Source organism: Amborella trichopoda, chromosome 13 (genome assembly GCF_054954075.1).
Source record: "Amborella trichopoda isolate Santa Cruz 75 chromosome 13, AtrichopodaSantaCruz75HAP2 v2.0, whole genome shotgun sequence".
Taxonomy (NCBI): domain Eukaryota; kingdom Viridiplantae; phylum Streptophyta; class Magnoliopsida; order Amborellales; family Amborellaceae; genus Amborella; species Amborella trichopoda.
The window spans coordinates 8,797,013-8,815,819 of record NC_142348.1 but is presented as its reverse complement, the minus strand read 5'-3'; the positions used below and the strand labels follow the sequence as shown (position 1 = coordinate 8,815,819).

Sequence of the window (18,807 nt, the reverse complement as noted above, 5' to 3'; positions counted from 1 at the left end):
TGTACTAGCTTTATTAGTTTTTGGTTTCCAGTAACTTTTATTCATTTCCTAAAAAATAAATAAATAAATAAATAAATAATGCCAAAAACTGTCAAAAAAATCTTTCTTTCTCTCTTCATGCATCGCCAAGGGCTGCATGCTCGCATACAAATACATATTATACAATATTAAGCTCACCTCGGACAGGAAAGTAAACCGTAGTATAGATGTTACATTGAATTTTGCCTTTTTTTTTGTTATCTTACTTGTTTTTTGTCATATCTATGCTTTTTAGACGTGCTTGTTTAAGCTAGCAAACCAAAGCTTACTTTTCCTTGATAAATCAAGGCAAGCTCTATGGTTCAAGCAGTCACCTTTGCTCAAACATGTCCAAACTCAACAAGGCTAAGCTCATTGACACCCTTACCATGGTCCACTTTGTAAGAGACCGGCGAGCTGGCTCAAAACCGTATCGGTTCGATCACAATCAGCCAGTGGGCATCTTGATCTAAAACCCTCTGTGACCAATTCTAAGACCCTCTGTGACCAATTCTAGCTCGAGTTCCACATAGCGGTTCAGCTTTTAAACATCAGTTCTAAGTAAGATTTAAGAAAATGGAACAGTGATGATCACCTATTTGGAAAACCTGTCCAAGTCGACGGATCAGCAGTCCAGCCCAGTGAACCGGCCAATAAAAAAATTCAGGACAAAAAATGAAAAAAATAAAAAGGTGAGAACAGTTCTGGCCGGTTCTTTAACAAAATCTACCGGTTTGGTCAAAGAACTAGCCAAAACCGGCCAGTTCATAGTGGGAACCGTACCAATCCTGCGAGTTCCTTGTCTGGATCAGCCGGTGCTGAACCGAATCGCCATATTTCTAAACATTAGGGCCAAGGAAGCTTCTTTCTTTCTTTTCTTTTTTTTGTGAAGTGTACCATACTACACTGATGGTGTATGGCATACGATTAGGTACATTATTGGGGCATCTATCATGCATCTGTGTGTGTGTGACATAGTGGGGGTATTATTTGTACTTGGGTCAGAATGTGGTTCTATAAGTTGGTTGCAATTGATGTACGGCATTGTTAAAGGAAATAGTATAGTGGATGCTGCAATGTACCATGTCTTCTTTTGTCCCCAGGGAGCACGCCATGGGGATTTAATGTCCAAAACGCACAGTACACTACACCCCATATGCTCCATGCTGCATAAAAGTAAAGCATCATTAATAGTAACCACGGGGATGAATGGAAGGACGAACCAGATGACCTGCGCTTGTACAACAATTTACCTCCATTATATCTCTTCATGGTAGAGAAGATATTTGTGTGTGCCCTCCATTCCTACCATTAACAAATTAAAAAAATAAATAAATAAATATATATATATATATATATATATATATATATATTTGTGTTTGTGTGGTATTAAGCTGTGTTGTCAGGATTGCTTTACTTCAGCCTGAAAGGTCGAAGCCTTCAGATTGTAGACCTAGACCGAAGCAAAACAGAGCCTAGGCTTCTGGCCGAAGCTTCGGATTTTAGACCTAGACCGAAGCAAAACAGAGCCTAGTGCTACCGTTTTGGTTAGCTTCGAGCCGCTTCGTTCCGCTTCGGGCCGATTTGGCCAAAGCTTCTGCCCCTTCAGCCAAAGCAAAGAAATATCTATATAAAATTTTTTTTGAAATTTTTTTTTTATATATAAATATAAAATTTATTTATATTAAGCTTAAAAAAAAATCTAAAGTTTTCCTCCGAATTGGCCGAAACATTGAATTGCTTCCTTTTTCCTACCAAACCAAAGAAAACACCAAAGCAAATCTAACAACATTGGTATTCAATGTTAAGAAATCCATTGAGCTGACTCAAGAGTTGATTGGCTAGTCAGAGGCGAAACCTCTAAGGACGCACCAATCTTACATGGCTTTGTTATTTTGCCATAATATCGGACAAGTTCTGTTCCAAGTTCCAACTGAGTTGATTCGAATTGGGTGAGGCAGATTTGCCAAGTGTGACCCCAAGCCTGGGTTCACAACAATGTTAAAAAACACCAGAATAATGAATCGGCCCTGTTCAAAAGTTTAAATAAGGTTTGGGATTCTCAAATCATTCTAAAAACATTTTCATCACATAAAATATTATTTAGTATGATTTTGGGGTGATTTGGTCCAAATCTTGATCAATTGAGGGACATGGACTAGTCACCCACAAGATCAAGTTTCTAAGGTTGCAACATATAAACTTCTTTTTATTTTCTAAGGAAAATGGTTTGATAGGGCTGTAATCCTAACAAAATAAGTAAATCCGCACCGCATAACTCATCAAAAATTGCAAGTCAAGTATTAGAAAACTTTTACATTGATCATCTCAAGTTGATCATTATGGATGTGAAAAAAAATAGGATTTCAAGCTGTGAAGATAATGTATATTATAACAAATTATATAGATTGTCCATTTTGTCTTAAAATAAATGTTTATTGATCCATAAGATCTGTACTATTTTTTTAAGTTTCATATTTTATTGTCGGTGTTGAAAATTGATTTCACCGAAAGTACTTTATAAGGATTTGAGATGAGCCTTTATTTTGTTTTCGTAAAACCTAAGCCTTATGGAAACCTCATCCTTTTCTAATCACTGATTTACAAACTCTGATACGACTAGAGAGCAGAAGTTGTGTGTACACCATGCTATACAAGTTTTAACAATCACGGTAGTGGCCCATGGTCGGTGGTTTAACATAACGCTGTCAATATTAACCTTCTCTGTGTTTTAAAAGATGGCACTTTCCGACCAAATGTGTAACGAGGACAGAAACATTTGGGCGGATGACTTCATTGGTCTGGCCCTCTTGGGCTTTTGGGATTCCCAGCAGTAGGGTGGCAACGAGTCCGATCCAGTCCGTCTGGACCCCGACCCAAAAGTTATCGAACCTGATTGGACCCAAAGTTGTCGGACTTAGACTTGGATCTGGACCGACCAAAAAATAGAAATATATATTTAAAGGGTGTGGTTCTTATAAGGTTGCAACCATAAACAATCCAATTACGGCATACCTCCAAATTTTATCATAACACGTAATTTTGATGGAAAAAATTTCGTAGGATTATCTCAAAATCTATTTTCATATCTAATTATAAATTTTAAACTCCAAAAATGGTTAAAATTAAGTAGATCTATTAACATATAGAAATCTTGAAAATGGATGGTCTAAATAATGTATCGCAAGATGCACTACTTTTAGGACTCAAAATCTTTTTTTTCCCCATATTCTTACATCTTGATGTCGAGATGATCAATTAGAAGTTTTTTCGACATTAAAACAACTTTTTCCAATGGATATTTGAAGTGCATATCTAATTCTACATTTTAAGGTTCCAAACTTATATAAACTTTTTCCATATTTAAATATACTTAAAGGAAAAAATTTATATAAGGTAGCAACCTTAAAATGTAGAACTACAGGTGCACCTCAAAAATCCATTGAAAAATATTATTTTAATGTTGAAAAGATGTATGATTATGAAAGAAAATCTTACAACACATTATCTATAGACCATCCATCTTTTTAAATTTTCATATGTTTATTGATCTACTTGATTTTAACCATTTTTGGAGTTGAAAATTTTATAATTAGATATGAAAATAGATTTTGAGATAATCCTAAGAATATTTTATCTCAAAATTATGTGTTATGATAAAATTTGAAGGCGCGCCTTAATTGGATTGTTTAAGGTTGCAACCTTATGGAAACCACACCCATACTTAAATGTTATGTTAAATATATATGTATTATTTAATTATTATAACTAAAATATATACATATATTTATTTTAATTATATATATATGTTAATTAAAAATATATAAATATATTTATTTTAATACTATTAAAATAGTAGGTATAAAACATTATTTAAATAATGAGACTATTCAGGTTGGGGGATAAGACCTTGGCTGAAAAAGGTCATGTACTGGGGAGCAGCATTCTCTAAGACTATGGAGATCTTGACTGGGCCTATAAGTGGACATTCTATGACCTGCATTGCCGCCTCGCGAAATCGATCGATGAAATCCTCGAAGGATTCTTCTGAGTTTTGTTTTATTGTATTGAGTTAGCCCAGGGAGAGAGGTCTTGGTGTCGACCTGCTGTAGTGAGAGACGAATCAGTTGAACATTTTGTTTGGAGTGATATGTGGTCGAGCAGACATTGTTCTCCGATGCCAATTCAAGGCCTCACCGATCAATGTTTGTGAAAATATGGCCTTCAGCTAGTTAGACCTGTCTCGCAAAGCTCGAACGGAGAGGAGTTACGCGTTGACGTCAGTATCTGGATCGCTCTTCCCATTGAACTTGTTTCTAAATTTTGGGACGACCAATCCCATGGGAAGGTCTTCCATGCCTCCAAGGGTCTCATGAACATAGGCATTAGGGGGTACAATTTCATACATATACATTCTTACATGTATATCCTGCATTGCTTTTAAGGTGCCTTGTTGTTGAGTATTTGGCATGGCAGTAGGCCCACTGGTTGGTGGGTTCCCACGCATATACTGATAAGTTGAAACTAGGGGTATATGTTGGCCTACATGGGACTGAGATTGATGAGCCACAATCATTGGGGCGGTTTGATAAATTGGTGCCTGAAGGACGTACTGACCCATAGGTGTTGCCATGATTGCAAAAATTACATGGTTTGTTGGACCAGATGAATCAGAGGGACTGATTGAAGAATCAGCTGACTCGGTTGTGCCAAGGGTTGACCTATACCACTAACTTGGTTTGAGATCGATTTGTAAGCTGGGGCATGAATAGTGTAACCTAGGTCAACTAAACTTTTAAGGGCAGCTTAGACGCCTATCTCGCCTAACGGTTTGAGTCGACACCTCTGCTTAGTACAATATTCAAGACATCATGAGCTGTATTATGGTGGCTCGAGGTTGGGTTAGATCCCCTAGACCTAGGTGCATCTTAGCTTTGAGATCATTGCACCTTAGAGTTATCTTGGTTTGAGTTACGAGAATTGGCTTTAGGTGTTGCATGAATTTCTTCCGTCACTCGACTTCTACTTTGGTTGCCTAAAATCCCCTGTAGAACGACACCTGGTTGGACTCCCTAACTATTCAAGGTTTTTCAGGCCGAGCCGGCTTTTCGGGCAACATAGATCTCAGGATTAGGAGTAGATGCTTGGGACTCTGCATCTAATTGAAGACTTGGGCATTAGATAATAGATTGTCTTGAGGTCTGTCGATAACTCAAAGGGATTGCAGTCTACTGGTCCCTAAGTTTGGACAAGTTAGGCTTAGAGTCGGCTGTGGAGCAGTCATCATGGTCGCCTTGAGTGACTGACATGGTGATTGCTTTTAGCTAGGTTCTAAAATCTAGACTTAGGTAAGATCTAAACTCGATGACTTAAGACAAACCTAGCCTGACACTAGGGGCAAAAACCTTAGCTAAGACTAGACTAGAACCTGAACTTACTAGACTCAATGGATTTGGCTAAGACCCTGAACTAGGGTAAGCCTAGTCTAGCTCTAGAGGCAACTCTTAAGCTTAGACCTATGCTAGAACCTAGACTAAGATCTAGACTAGATGGTGTATGAATCTCGGCTCGGACCAAGAGTGGGTCTAAGTTTGGAGGGGTACGTAGCCCTAATGTTTTTTTTTTTTTTTTTAATCTTTTTAATTTTGATGAAACACAGTTAACTAAGCATGGTGAAAGTAGGGAAAATATAATTTTAGTCTAAATTAACAAACTAAAATAAAATCAAAAGGGCAGAAACAGAACAGATATATCTGAAGCAAAATAATTTTTTTATATTTTTTAAAAAAATATTTTAGATCAAAAATTGGTGAACAAGGGGCCAAAAGTCACTGGAATGGCCCTATGGGGTCCCAGAATTTTTCTACGACACATGCAGTTGGACAACATGGGTGGTGTCGCCCAGGCGGTACAGGTGGTGTTGCCCAGGCGGTATAGGTGGTGTTGCCCAGGCGGCACTAGTGGTGTCACCCTTGCAAGGTGGGCGACACAGCTGGTGTCACCCAATTTTTTTTTTATTTTTAAATTTTTATATTGTTAATCTTGATGAAATAATACTACTTTAAACTTGGAAGAAGTAGGAAATAAAAATATCTATGATGAAATAAATTAAAATAAAGTAAAACAAAAAAAACCTAGATTGAACTAAAAAATATTTTTTTGTATTTTTAAATATTTTATTTTGATCTGAAGTTTTTTGTGAAGTCACAAAATAGTCCCTAAAACAAATCTACAAAGTTCCAGAGGTTTCAGAGACCGTTGAATTTCGGAACACCGAAAAAGCAGCGTTTCAGAGCACCGAAACCCTAGATTCTGATCACAGCCGACTTTTGGGACCTTTTGTGATTGAAAATAATGAAAAATAGTGAATAAAAATCATATTTTGAAGCTCGTATCAAGCTTAAAATCGTCTCACGGTGGGCGCCAAACTGTTTAGGATGAAAATCTGACAGATCTTCCAATGAAGATCTCTCGAATTTTAACACCTTAAACTAATTAAAAATATGTAAATAAAGTGGTAGAGAAAGTGGGACAGCTCGAATTTAGATCTAAGACCAGATTTACCTGGAAACGAGCAGATCTACTCTCAGATCTGTGGCAGAACCAACATGATCCAAAGCATTAAAATACGATTTTTAAAACAAGTTAACAGATCAAAAATAAATAAAAGAAGAAAAACAATAAAAATAATAAGAAAGTGAGAGAAATAAATAATACCAAACCAAGCCGGATAGTCCGGGATTCCTGAGCCTTCGAGGGCTCGCCCATTATCAAAACCGGTCCCCTTTGCCTCTCTGATTTCGGATGTTGATCAGCAGATCTCTGGTATAAAGGGTTAGATCTATGGTTGTTGTACCCAAATTCTAGTTTTGATCAAGGGTTTTTGTGCCATTGGCCTAGGTTTTCTCAGTCTTGGGATTAGGACTTCAAGAGGCTAGGGTTTCTATCTTCTCTAGGGGTTTCAATCTAGAGATTTTTCTAAATTTGTCGGTCTTTCTCGGGGTCTGGAGGACAATTTCATTAGTTTTATAAAGGTTTTGTGATCTCCAGATGTTGAATATGAATTTTGAGATTTTTCTAATTTTTTGGGATTTTTGAGGATTTTTCCTTAATTTTTAGGAATGTTCTAAGGGTTTTTCCTATTTTGGTATTTTTGGGTATTTTTCTTAATTTTGAAAATTTTTAAGATTTTTTTTTTTTTTTTTTGTCTCTTTTTCTCTCTCTTTTTTGGTTAAGGAGAGCGGGTATTTATAATATTCAATTGGTGATTTTTCCTAAGTTTTTTGAAGTTTTTTCAGAATTTTATTTATTTATCTTGAAGTTTTAACCTTATCTAATTAAAGTAAACGTCTTTACTGCGTTATCAGATGCGTTGACTACATCATCAACCCACGTCTGGGCCTGTCCAGCCTGTTATAGCCCGGCCCACGGCCCGACAGTTGCGTCTCACATAGATTAAATTGTTATTTGTTATATATTTTTATCCGTAAGTCCGATTCAGACGGTCTACTTCAATTTGAGATAGGATTTGGGTAGTTTTGAGGCAATTAAATTGGGTCTACTAGGATAATGTGATCCTAAGGATTTCAGAAAACTGTAAAATTTGCCAGATTTAGAATGAGGTGTCAACAAATAGGTGTCCTACAAAAGGTTTATGGTACAAGACACCCGAAGAAGCTTGGAGTTCCTACAAGCCAAATGTAGAGCATCTAAGAATCTTTGGGTGTATGGCTTTTGCCAAAATTCTCGAAGAGAAAAGGGCAAAGGTTGACGACAAAGGAGAAAAATGTGTATTCATTGGTTATGGAGAAAATACAAAGGGTTATAAGCTGTACAATCTCATTACTAAAAATGTATTCTTGAGTAGATATGTGATTTTTGATAAAAATGGAGTCTGGGATTGGAAAAATAATCAAGAAAAGAAAACTATTGAGGTTGATGAAGTGGAAGAAAAGGGACAAGTTGAGCATTAAGAAGGCTCTTTGAATCATATTTATGATGCTTCTTCTAGTGTGGCCAACCTACTTTAACTAGTAGTCCATCTCATAGGCCCATGAAACAAAAAGACTACAAGAAATTTATTCGGTCACTCATAGGCTTGATATTGAAAATGAAGATCTCACATTGCTTTATCTTTATACAGATTTTGATCCTATTTATTTTGATGACGCATGTAAAAGTAAAGTGTGGAAAAAAGCCATGGATGAAGAGATTGAAGCAATTGAGACGGAATGACACATGGGAACTTACAACACTTCCTAAGAGCTACAAATCAATTGGTGCGAAATGGATTTACAAGATAAAGAGAAATGTTGATGGGGATATCGAAAGGTATAAAGCAAGGTTAATTGCTTAAGGGTATAAGCAAAGACCCGGAATTGACTATGATGAGGTATTTGCCCCCGTTGCTCGTTTGGAAACTATAAAATTAATCATTTTTCTTGCAGCCCAAATGAAATAGAAATTTTTTCAAATGGATATGAAATCGGCATTTTTGAATGGTGTTCTTGAAGAAGATGTGTATATTGAACAACCAATTGGTTATGTACAAAAAGGGCAAGAAACTAAAATTTACAAATTGAAAAAAGCTTTGTATGGTTTAAAACAAACACCTAGGGCATGGAATAGTAGAATTCATAAATATTTTCTTGAAAATGGTTTTTCGAAGTGCCCATATGAACATACCCTATACATAAAGAAAAATGAAAATTGAGATATTTTGCTTGTTTGTTTATATGTCGATGATTTGATCTATACGGGGAAATAATATGGGCATGTTTAAAGAATTCAAAGAATCCATGATTAAGGAGTTTGAAATGACTAACATTGGGCTCATGTCTTATTTCCTTGGCATTGAAGTTAAACAAATAGATGATGGAATTTTTGTGTCACAAAAATCTTATGCAAAAGAAATTCTCAAGAAATTTAAATTGGAGAATTGTAATCCGGTAAATACCCCGGTAGAAAGTGGTCTCAGATTTAGAAAAGAAAGTGATGGAGAAAGGGTTGATCCTACATTTTTCCAAAGTTTAGTGGGAAGCTCGATACCTAATATGTACAAGACCGGATATTCTTTATGGAGTTTGTTTGGTAAGCCGGTACATGGAGACTCTCACTTGAAAGCGACAAAAAGGATTCTTCGGTATATCAAAGGCACATTTGACCGTGGTTTATTTTATTCATGTTCTAATGTTGTGATCTTGTAGGCTTTGTTGATAAGGATTGGGTCGGAGACTTGAATGATAGGAAAAACACTTCCGAGTACATATTCTACATAGGGAGTACAACATTCACATGGTTATCGAAGAAGCAACCGATCGTGACACTATCAACTTGTGAGGCCGAGTATGTAGCCGTCACATCAAGCACTTGTCATGCATTGTGGCTACGGAATTTTTAAAGAACTTTTAAAGCCTCAAAAGACTCCCACCAAAATCCATGCAGATAACAAGTCGACAATTGTATTGGCAAAGAACCCGATGTTTCATGAGAGAAGTAAGCACATTGATACACGGTTCCATTTCATTCGGAACCAAGCGAAAGTGAAGAATGTTGAACTTGTTTATACAAAGACGCAAGATCAAGTTGCCGACATTTTTACAAAACCTCTCAAACATGAATTGTTTCAAAAATTGAAAGTTATGTCAGGAGTAACCAAATTGGAAAATCAATCTAAAGGAGGATGTTAAAAATAAGCTTGATTATGTTCAAGGGTATATTGGGTATTAGATTTAAATGTAATGGATATTTTGGGAAAATTACGTTAAGGGTAATTTTAGAAGGATGTAAAAGAAAGCTTGATTATATTCAAAGGTACATTGGGTATTAGATTTAAATGTAAGGACATTTTGGAAAAGTTATGTTAAGGATAATTTTGAAATGATATAAAAGAATTGTGTAGAGTTCCAAAGTCACAATTCCAAAATTAAGAGAGAGAAATTTCAATATTGAGAAAAAAGAGTCCCAAAAGATAGATGAGGCCAAAGCATGCAATGCATGCAATTTTGAATTGGGTATGGGTGAAGTCTAGGATTTTCTTGAATAATCTTGTAATTTCGTCCAAACATATCGGTTGTAAGTTATGAGAGGGAAAACATCTCTAGAATGGTGTAGAAAGAGTCTAGAAAGCTTATAAGTGGTCTATATATACATGTACTATGTTTTTGTTTAAGTAGAATGAAAAAATTGTATTGAATAGAGCTTTTTTATGTGCATAGTACAAATTCTAAAAGTAAGCCTTCTTCCCCCCTATTTTCTAACAAAATTATGGGTACCAGAACTCTGAAAATCTGCAAAAACAACATAGATAAATAATTTGGTAACATTGGTTTTTCGGAGAGGTCGGTGCAGGGATCGATTGCGCTGGGTTATGGTTACCAACAACCTTAAAATTTACATAGGAGAGATTGTGGGTTTATTGGTAGCTCATTGGAGGGTTGCCTATGGATGGAGACAACAGGAAAATTTTGAGATTAGGAGAAAGAGTGGGTACACGGGGTTGGCAAATAGATGGGAGTTTGCAGGTTTTAGGTCAGCATATTGCAGATTTTGAGTTTTTAGAAACAACGGAAAGTTTGCGGATGTGGGGATGGCTGCAGCGTGAGGGATGACGGGATGGTGCGAAGCAAAAGCGATAGCCGAAAAAGAAAAAATTAAAAAAAAAATCGGAAAACCTGATGCACAAAAGGTGTACGGCCAATCCCAGAGAAAAAAACTCATAAGAGTCCAAATCAACTCAACAGAGAGACATATTCGAAACACAACTCAGCAGAGAGTCAAAACGTGAGTCGACAGAAAGTGCACCGCAATAGAAAAAGGGAAAGGTTTTTACGCTTCCCTATAGCACAGAAGTTCTATCTTCCCCTACCATCCAGCAGTCCAATTTTGATCAAGAGAGCCACTCACCGTTTGATCTAAGATTTGATGTCTCAAAGTATTTTATTTTTAGTTTTTTTATACAAATTATATAAATATAAAATTTGGTACGTGTCATCTTCTCATTGAGAGTGCCTATAAAAAATATTAAAAATAAATTTTTGATAAATATAATAACCAAAATACCTCTTGAAACTTTCATTTTATTTTATTGAATATATATATATATATATATATATATATATATATATATATATATATATATATATATATATATATATATATATATATATATATATATATATATATATATATATATATTCGCTAGTGCGAGTTTAATAGAGGAATGAACGCCAAAATTTGTAAAATAGTTTATAGAAAAAAATTAAAAATAAAATAGTGTAGAGACGTGACATTGTGATTGGGGCAATCTTAGCTCTCCATTCAGAATGGACGGTTGGATAAGGGGGAGGATAAAACTTGTATACAGTAGGGGAAGCATAGAAAGCTTAACTATAGAACAATGCTTTAGGGACAAGGAATGGAAGAGTCTCAAGTTTCTATGAAGAGACTCATGTTCAATAAACATATAAATATAAAAACTTGTCTTTTATAGATAATAGAAATAAATTCTAAATACTTAACCATACCCAAACTTACCATAAACTACAATACTTATGCTTTTTATGTTAACCCCATACACAATATACACTTTTTATATTAACTGGATATACAATATATACTTTTCTTTCATAAATTGGAGTGAAACCCGATACACTAGGTGGGATCAGGTCCCAATCTATATATATATATATATATATATATATATATATATATATATAAAATAGTTTTCACCTACGGAAGGTCTACATTACTTCTTTCCAAACGCCTTTATGGTCCGAATTGCAAGGGAAAAGCAATTTGGTTGATGGTTGGATTCCTGGATCCATCATTCCAAATGAGGGAGGTCTAACAATCCGTTAGGAACCAGGAGAGAGAGGATATTTAGAGAAAAAAACCAATAAGGATCCGTTAGGAACTAAGAGAGAGAGAGGATATTTTAGAAAGAGAAAAACAATAAGGATCGGTTAGGAACAAGATAGAGAGGTGTTGTGACGTATCATCCTCGTAATTTGAACGAACACGATGTTTTCTCGGAAAATGACCTCAAATCCCCTTAAAACTCTCTCTCTCTCTTTACCCAAAAAAACAACCACCCTCACTCTGCATTTCTCAATTTAGAGAAGAAGAGTAACGAGGACAGCCGTCTTTAACTTATCCCCCCTCCTTTGAGAGATAAAAAGTCAAAACTTGAGCCCACTTCTTTTGTAGGGGTAGGGGCTTGTCCATGGCGACTGAGCTTGTGAACGGCCCAAACATGTCCATGAAATCAGATTGCATTGAAGACGATTTATCGAAGATGGAGAATGGGGAGGCCTCAACCACAAACAGTAGTTGCTTTTCGGTTATGTTCATCCAAAAGGCAATTCTTTTTCTATTGTTTCAATGGTTTTCCCATGGGTTTGAAATGCTTTGTCGGTTTGAGGGCGACTGATCTTTTTTAGTTTTATTTTTGAAACTCGATTGGTTGTAATAGTAAACCCTAAATAAGTGAGATAAAGTTTGGATGATGATGAATGGTTCGATCACAAACAGTATAGGTCTGCTCTTACGAGTTCTAATTGGGGTAAAAATCTTTAAGAGAGGGAAATTTTTTATTTGTTTTCGGATTCAATAGTTTGACATTTTTCAATGCTGTAGTTTTGGTTTCAAGAGATGGGTGCCATTATTTTTTCCTTTTTTTCGTAGAGATGATCAATGTGTTTGTGTGGGTTACTAGGAGAGAAAAAACACTCTCTTCTTTGATGAGTGCATGGAACCTATTAAATGAGTCTTTAATGAAAATTCTATGCTTGTTCTAAAATCTCCATGAGTATGGGAAAGAGAGAGAAAATGCTCCTCTTTTGCATTGAGCACCCACTATGTAATTTTAAAACCAACAGTACTGACTTTTCTTCTCTTCTCTTTAATTTATTTGTTCATACAGGTCATAGCGGAGATATTCGGGACTTATTTCGTGATATTTGCGGGTTGTGGATCGGTTGCAGTGAACAAGATATATGGGTCCGTCTCATTTCCAGGCATATGCGTAACATGGGGTTTAATTGTTATGGTCATGATTTACTCTGTTGGTCACATCTCCGGAGCACATTTTAACCCCGCTGTTACCCTTGCCTTTGCCATCTTTAGAAGATTTCCATGGAAAGAGGTAATTAAAAAATATATATATATATATCTTTTATTTCTCACATTTTTTTAAACTTTTTACTTCATTGTTGTAATATTGTGCTAATTTTTATGGATTTTATTATGAGAAAGTATATAATAAGACCATTTACCTTTTGCACAAGGTGGTCACAGTTAATGTTCACCATTGGATGTGAAATTTGATGGTTGCATTTATTTTATTGATCAGACTCAAAGTTCAAAAATAATTTTCTCGAACTTTGTAAAACAACTGAGCTCTTAGGTTTCACATCAAATGGTGATAAACAATTGAGACCTCCCTATACAAAAAGTAAATTTTCTCATTGTATTGTGATTGCCATGATTTATATGGACCCCAGCAAAAGGGGAGAAGTTTTTTGTTTTGTTACATTGTTTTTCTCCCTTTTACTTGTTTTCCTTTTTTTTTGTTTGTATTATTTGTCTTGGATGGAATGGTCTCGAGGCTAGGTCGTGGTCGGGACGTCTTTAAAAAATAAAAGAAAAAAAAGAAAGAGGAAGTGTAGTGTCTTTGCTCATTTAACATTTCATCCCTCCGCAACTTTTCCAACTTAAAAATGCCTAAATATTTAACATTTCAAAATGCCTAAACATTTAACATTTTGCAACTTTTTCAACCTAAAACCATGTATTTATTTATGGGTATTTTGAAAGTAAATATAAAAAATATGAGTAAAGTTTAAATTATTCAAAGATAAAGTTTAAATTATTCAAAGAGTTGCATAAATTTCCCTTTTTTCAATGATTGCCCCTACCTATTTTATTGTGTTTATCTCCTTTGGGAATTTTGCTATGGTGAAACTTTGAATTTAAATTGGGAAATTTATCAAATTTCCCTTGTTTTTAACAAGAAAACTCCCTTTTATGTTTTGTTGGAGAAGTTGGTTTTTCATTGTTAAGAAGTTTTCTTTTGGTCAATGAATTTCCTGTGATATTTCTTAGTTTTTTTCCTTTATGGGATTTTCATTACCAATGTTTCCTTTCGTGCTAAATTCCTGTATGGGATTTTTCATTACCAAGAATTAAGTATACGAACCCCAATTTTGGGATGTAACCTCTTGAACCCCAATTTCTAATATGTCTCGAGATTGCCTCGAGATTGAATGAAGACTATCCGATATTTACATATGTCTCGAGATTGAATAAAGATCGTACAATTTTTAGATGGTAAGATCTAAGTATTAGAAAAATCAAATTTCAATTTGCTTTCATTTTAGAATAATCATCATCATTTAGTGATTCCTAGATGGTTCTCAAAATTTCAGATTAAAAAATCCTTCCAAGTAGGTTTTCTAACCAAGAAGTAAACTATACGTTCCCTTAAATCAAAAGTTGGCAAGTTATTAAACGGGTGAGTTTTTTATAAGGGATTATCATAAAGAGACCATTTATTTTTAAGCCTACCATGTTTGTGGCATCATTTGGAGTATGTCCAATGTTTGCAGGTGCCAGCCTATATTGGGGCCCAGGTCGTTGGCTCTCTACTTGCTAGTGGCACTCTTCGACTTCTATTCGATGTCAAAACGACAGCATTCTTTGGAACCGTTCCTACTGGATCAGCTCTTCAATCTTTCATTTTGGAGATTATCATTTCATTTCTCTTAATGTTCGTCATTTCAGGCGTTGCAACTGATAGCAGAGCTGTAAGTCTCAATTTGCTTTTTTAGGCTCCTAAAGCCCACCAATGTGGAGGCCTAAGCCCATTTAGCACTTTTAGTCAAGACAAAATCAGGAGCTTTTGCAGATTAGTTGCAATAGAGAGCATTTTACTAAGGTCTTCAAGCTTACAAATGTGGACCCCACAATACTAAACTTGGGCTGGATAAATGAGGCCCGAGCCTATACATGTGGGTTTGAAGGCCATGGGCTTGAGAAGGTCTCGTGAACCGGCTTTGAAAAAAGTTACTTTCCAATGACACAAAAGGGCATTGTGGAAGTATTTTTTTTACTTTTTCTTTTCGAAAATTTTGATATTGAATTTGGAGCATTGTGGAAGTATTTTTTGTACTTTTTCTTTTCGAAAATTTTGATAGTGAATTTGGATGTTTCTTTTAGTTTATCTGCTTACTGAATTTGTTTTTGCAGATCGGAGAGCTGGCTGGACTTGCTGTGGGATCAACTATATTGTTGAATGTGTTTGTTGCTGGGTAAGTTACTTTTGCCAATTTCAACAAAATATTTCATTGAAATTTTATGTATGGAAAATTGTTTCATGCGGTAATTTTATTTATGGAAAATTGTTTCATGCGGGTTGGACTGCATTTCTACATATGCGGTCCAGATGTAAGATGGATACAAATAGGTGGTCCATCTAAAAACAATTGAAACTACCCGTCCAAATATTTTCTAAATAGAATTATTAATTCTAATTGTTAAGAGGGAACTCATTTCTACCGAGACTCATAGAAACCGTATCCTTTTATTGTCGCCAAAAGTGAGGTACATATTGCATAGAAATTTTTTCTTGTTTGGCCAAAAGTCAGGTCATTTTATTGAATGGCCTGACTTCTTCTCTAAAATGGCCCCTGGTTTCTTGATTTGGGAATTAGTTATTGCTTCTCAAAATGGCTCTGGTTCCTTAATTTAGGAATTACTTATTGCTTCTCAAAAAGGCCAGTTTTCTTAATTGAGGAATCAATTATTGCTTCTCTAAACTGGCCATCTTTCTAAAGTTAGCCAGCACACATGGGATCCAGTTATTACTGCTCCAAAATGAAAATGCCCAAACCTCAATCTTTTTGGAAGCATTTCACTTTTATTTTGCATGCATTTCACTTTTTATTTTGCATCATCCATAATGCTATAGCTTTATGGTGCATGGCCACCATGTTATAAATCTAACAAAATAGATTTTGAGTAATAAAAATAAATTATTTTAAATTTTATTTTTTATATTTTGAGCTTCCAATCATGAATTTAATGTGAGAATACATCTAGAATAACCCATTTCAAATCCTAAATCCATCTCTAAATATTTTTAGAGAGGGACCGCATTTAAATAGGACTAGGGCTGAGAATGGGTCAAATTGGGTTTGGATCCACTGGGATCCGGATTTGGATCTGAAGAGTATACATGAGATCTAGATCCGGACCCAATCGGATCCAAAAAAATTATTTTTTATATTAATGTGTATCTATAAAATAATATTAAATAAGATATAACAAAAAAGGGAGTGGATTATGTCAGCCCATGGGCTGACTGCTTCAGTGTCAACCAATGACCCCAGATTCAATATGGGCTGATCTGACAGTTATAATCTTATTTCGTATTCATGCACCTAATAAAATAATAATAATTCGTAAAATATAAATTGACCAAATACCTTCGAAATGTTTTGGGGGTATTTTGATCAATTTATATTTTGAGAATTATTTTTTATATATTTTTATTAGATTCTTATATTTTGAAAAATATACGCACCAAATTTCAAATGATTTTTGGATTTGTAGAAAAAAAATGAAAATTTAAACACAAAATGAGGTCGTGACCGGTAAATAGGCCCAGATTGAATCTGGGCCATTGGCGGACATTGTAGCTATCAGCCAGTGGCCTAACAGGATCTTTTCCCAACAAAAAATACTATATAATATATATGTATATGTATATAGTAATATATAATATATTAATAACTAGGTCGGATCCAGATCGGATCCAAATTTTGGATCTAGATCTGACGTGTCGGATATAAATCTTGGATCCATATCTGAATCCTGATAGGATCTGAAATTTGAGTTTGACCGGGTAAATTCTCAACCCTAAATTGACTTTTTCCTTGCTGAATTTCAAAAGTGGCCGTGAAAATGTGGAGTTTAACAATATTACAATATTTATTGACACATGCCTATTTTTGGGGCATCCATGAATCCGGCTAACAATATTACAATATTTATCGACACAGGCCTATTTCTGGGGCATCCATGAATCCGGCTAGGTCCTTGGGTCCTGCAATCATCATGAACCAATATAAGGGTCTTTGGGCCTACATATTTGGACCACCAGTTGGGACCATATTGGGTGCTTTTGCTTATAACCTCATAAGGTTCACGGACAAGCCACTGCTCGAGCTCACAAAAAGCGGGTCGTTCCTCAAGAGCCTCTCAAGGAAATAGACTGACTACAAATAATGCCTCAAAATTACTCTAATTAGTGTTTTTCTCTTTTTTTTTCTTTTTTTTTTTCTATTTTTAACTTTTCCTTTTCAATTTTGCCTTAGGAAATTCAATTTATTTCAGGAATTCTATCTTGGGCATTGGATGTTTTATTCAAATATTATATGAAAAAATTAGAGCGGGTCGTTCCTCAAGAACCTCTCAAGGAAATAGACTGACAACAAATAATGCCTCAAAATTACTCCAATTAGTGCTATTCTCCCTTTTTTTTCTCTCTTTTAACTTTTTCCTTTTCAATTTTGCCTTTGAAAATTCTATCTATTCCTCAAGGGGATTTTTTTTTATTTGATGACACTAGATCACAACTAACGCAATTTTGGGGTTAATAAGGAAAATGTTATATATCAAAATTTAAAAGAAAAAAGAAAATAAAAGATAAATGAACTATAAACTCCTCCATTATTTCCTTTCCATTAGAAATCACAATTAGGTGTTGGCAATTTTGGGGCTTAACTCCATTATTTCCTTTTCACCAGAAATCAACCATTACATGGGTTTGAGGTTTGTTTAAAAAGTATCATTTCTTAAAACCTTTAAATTTCACCATTTTATATATTGCCGTGTTAAATAAGTAATTGTTTCTATTTGGAACGCCCATATATCAATTACCCAAAAAAAAACGCCCATATATCGACCATCTAATTTTTTTCTTAAAAATAATTATATGAGGATTAATAGTTGGATATGTTATGTTTATTTAAATATTATATCCACGTTAAATTTCAAATTTTTTACGCACGTGCTTTGTTTATTCACATTTACATTCATATAGGTTTGCACTAGTAATGACTGATGTAAGTAACCCTGAGTTAATTGCCACATCGGATGGTGGTTTTGGCCTTGTGAAACACGTATATTGGCATACTTACAGGTGGACCATCCAAATGGAAAAAGCTTATATAAGGTAGCAACCGTATACTTTTAAATGCAGGTGCAACCATTGTTCGCAAAACCGGTCGGTCCAAACCGGAACCAGCCAGTTAGATCGGTACCTGCAAGGTACCGATTTTGGTTAAGGCCGGTTTTGCAGTACTATTCAATAGACATTCATCTTCAAAAAAAAAAAGTATAAAAACCTGTCGGTTCGATATCGAACCGATGATATTTTCTAAAAACCGGCCAATTTTCAGCTTACCAGATTGGTTCGTCATTATAACAGCGTTTTAGGGTAAATAACAGTAACTTATAAATAACGGCGTTATTTTAAAATTCAAACCGTTATTTGTAGAAGGAAAATTGTGAATCCAAATTTCACCATTTTTTATTCGGTTTGCGGCCATATTTTGGTTTTTTGTCGTGTTTTAATGGTTTAAATCACTATATAATGAATCTAAACACAAACTTCCACCATTCTTTCAATAATCTCCTCAATACCTAATGATTCTTCAAGAAAGTTGAGGGGTTTGATTGTTATTCGAAGTATTCAAGCTTTAATTTGGTCATAAAACAAAAACATAA

The 18,807-nt window shown here is 34.9% G+C and overlaps 1 protein-coding gene across 1 annotated transcript; it reads left to right on the top strand.

Moving 5' to 3' along the window:
* Nucleotides 1–11,999: 11,999 nt before the first annotated feature.
* LOC18432510 (putative aquaporin NIP-type) lies at nt 12,000–17,483 on the top strand. Its single transcript, XM_011624462.3, has 5 exons — nt 12,000–12,376; nt 12,941–13,162; nt 14,625–14,822; nt 15,265–15,326; nt 17,079–17,483. The coding sequence occupies exons 1-5, from the start codon at nt 12,242–12,244 to the stop codon at nt 17,287–17,289; spliced, it is 828 nt and encodes a 275-aa protein (XP_011622764.1). The 5' UTR covers nt 12,000–12,241; the 3' UTR covers nt 17,290–17,483.
* The last annotated feature ends 1,324 nt before the right edge of the window (nt 17,484–18,807 follow it).

What these genes read in the sequence shown, in the direction of transcription:
- LOC18432510 (XM_011624462.3), top strand. Translation starts at nt 12,242, where the DNA reads ATGGCGACTGAGCTTGTGAACGGCCCAAACATGTCCATGAAATCAGAT. An exon ending in CGGTTATGTTCATCCAAAAG is followed by an intron (nt 12,377 to 12,940) that starts GCAATTCTTTTT and finishes TTGTTCATACAG; the next exon opens with GTCATAGCGGAGATATTCGG. An exon ending in TTGAATGTGTTTGTTGCTGG is followed by an intron (nt 15,327 to 17,078) that starts GTAAGTTACTTT and finishes TTATCGACACAG; the next exon opens with GCCTATTTCTGGGGCATCCA.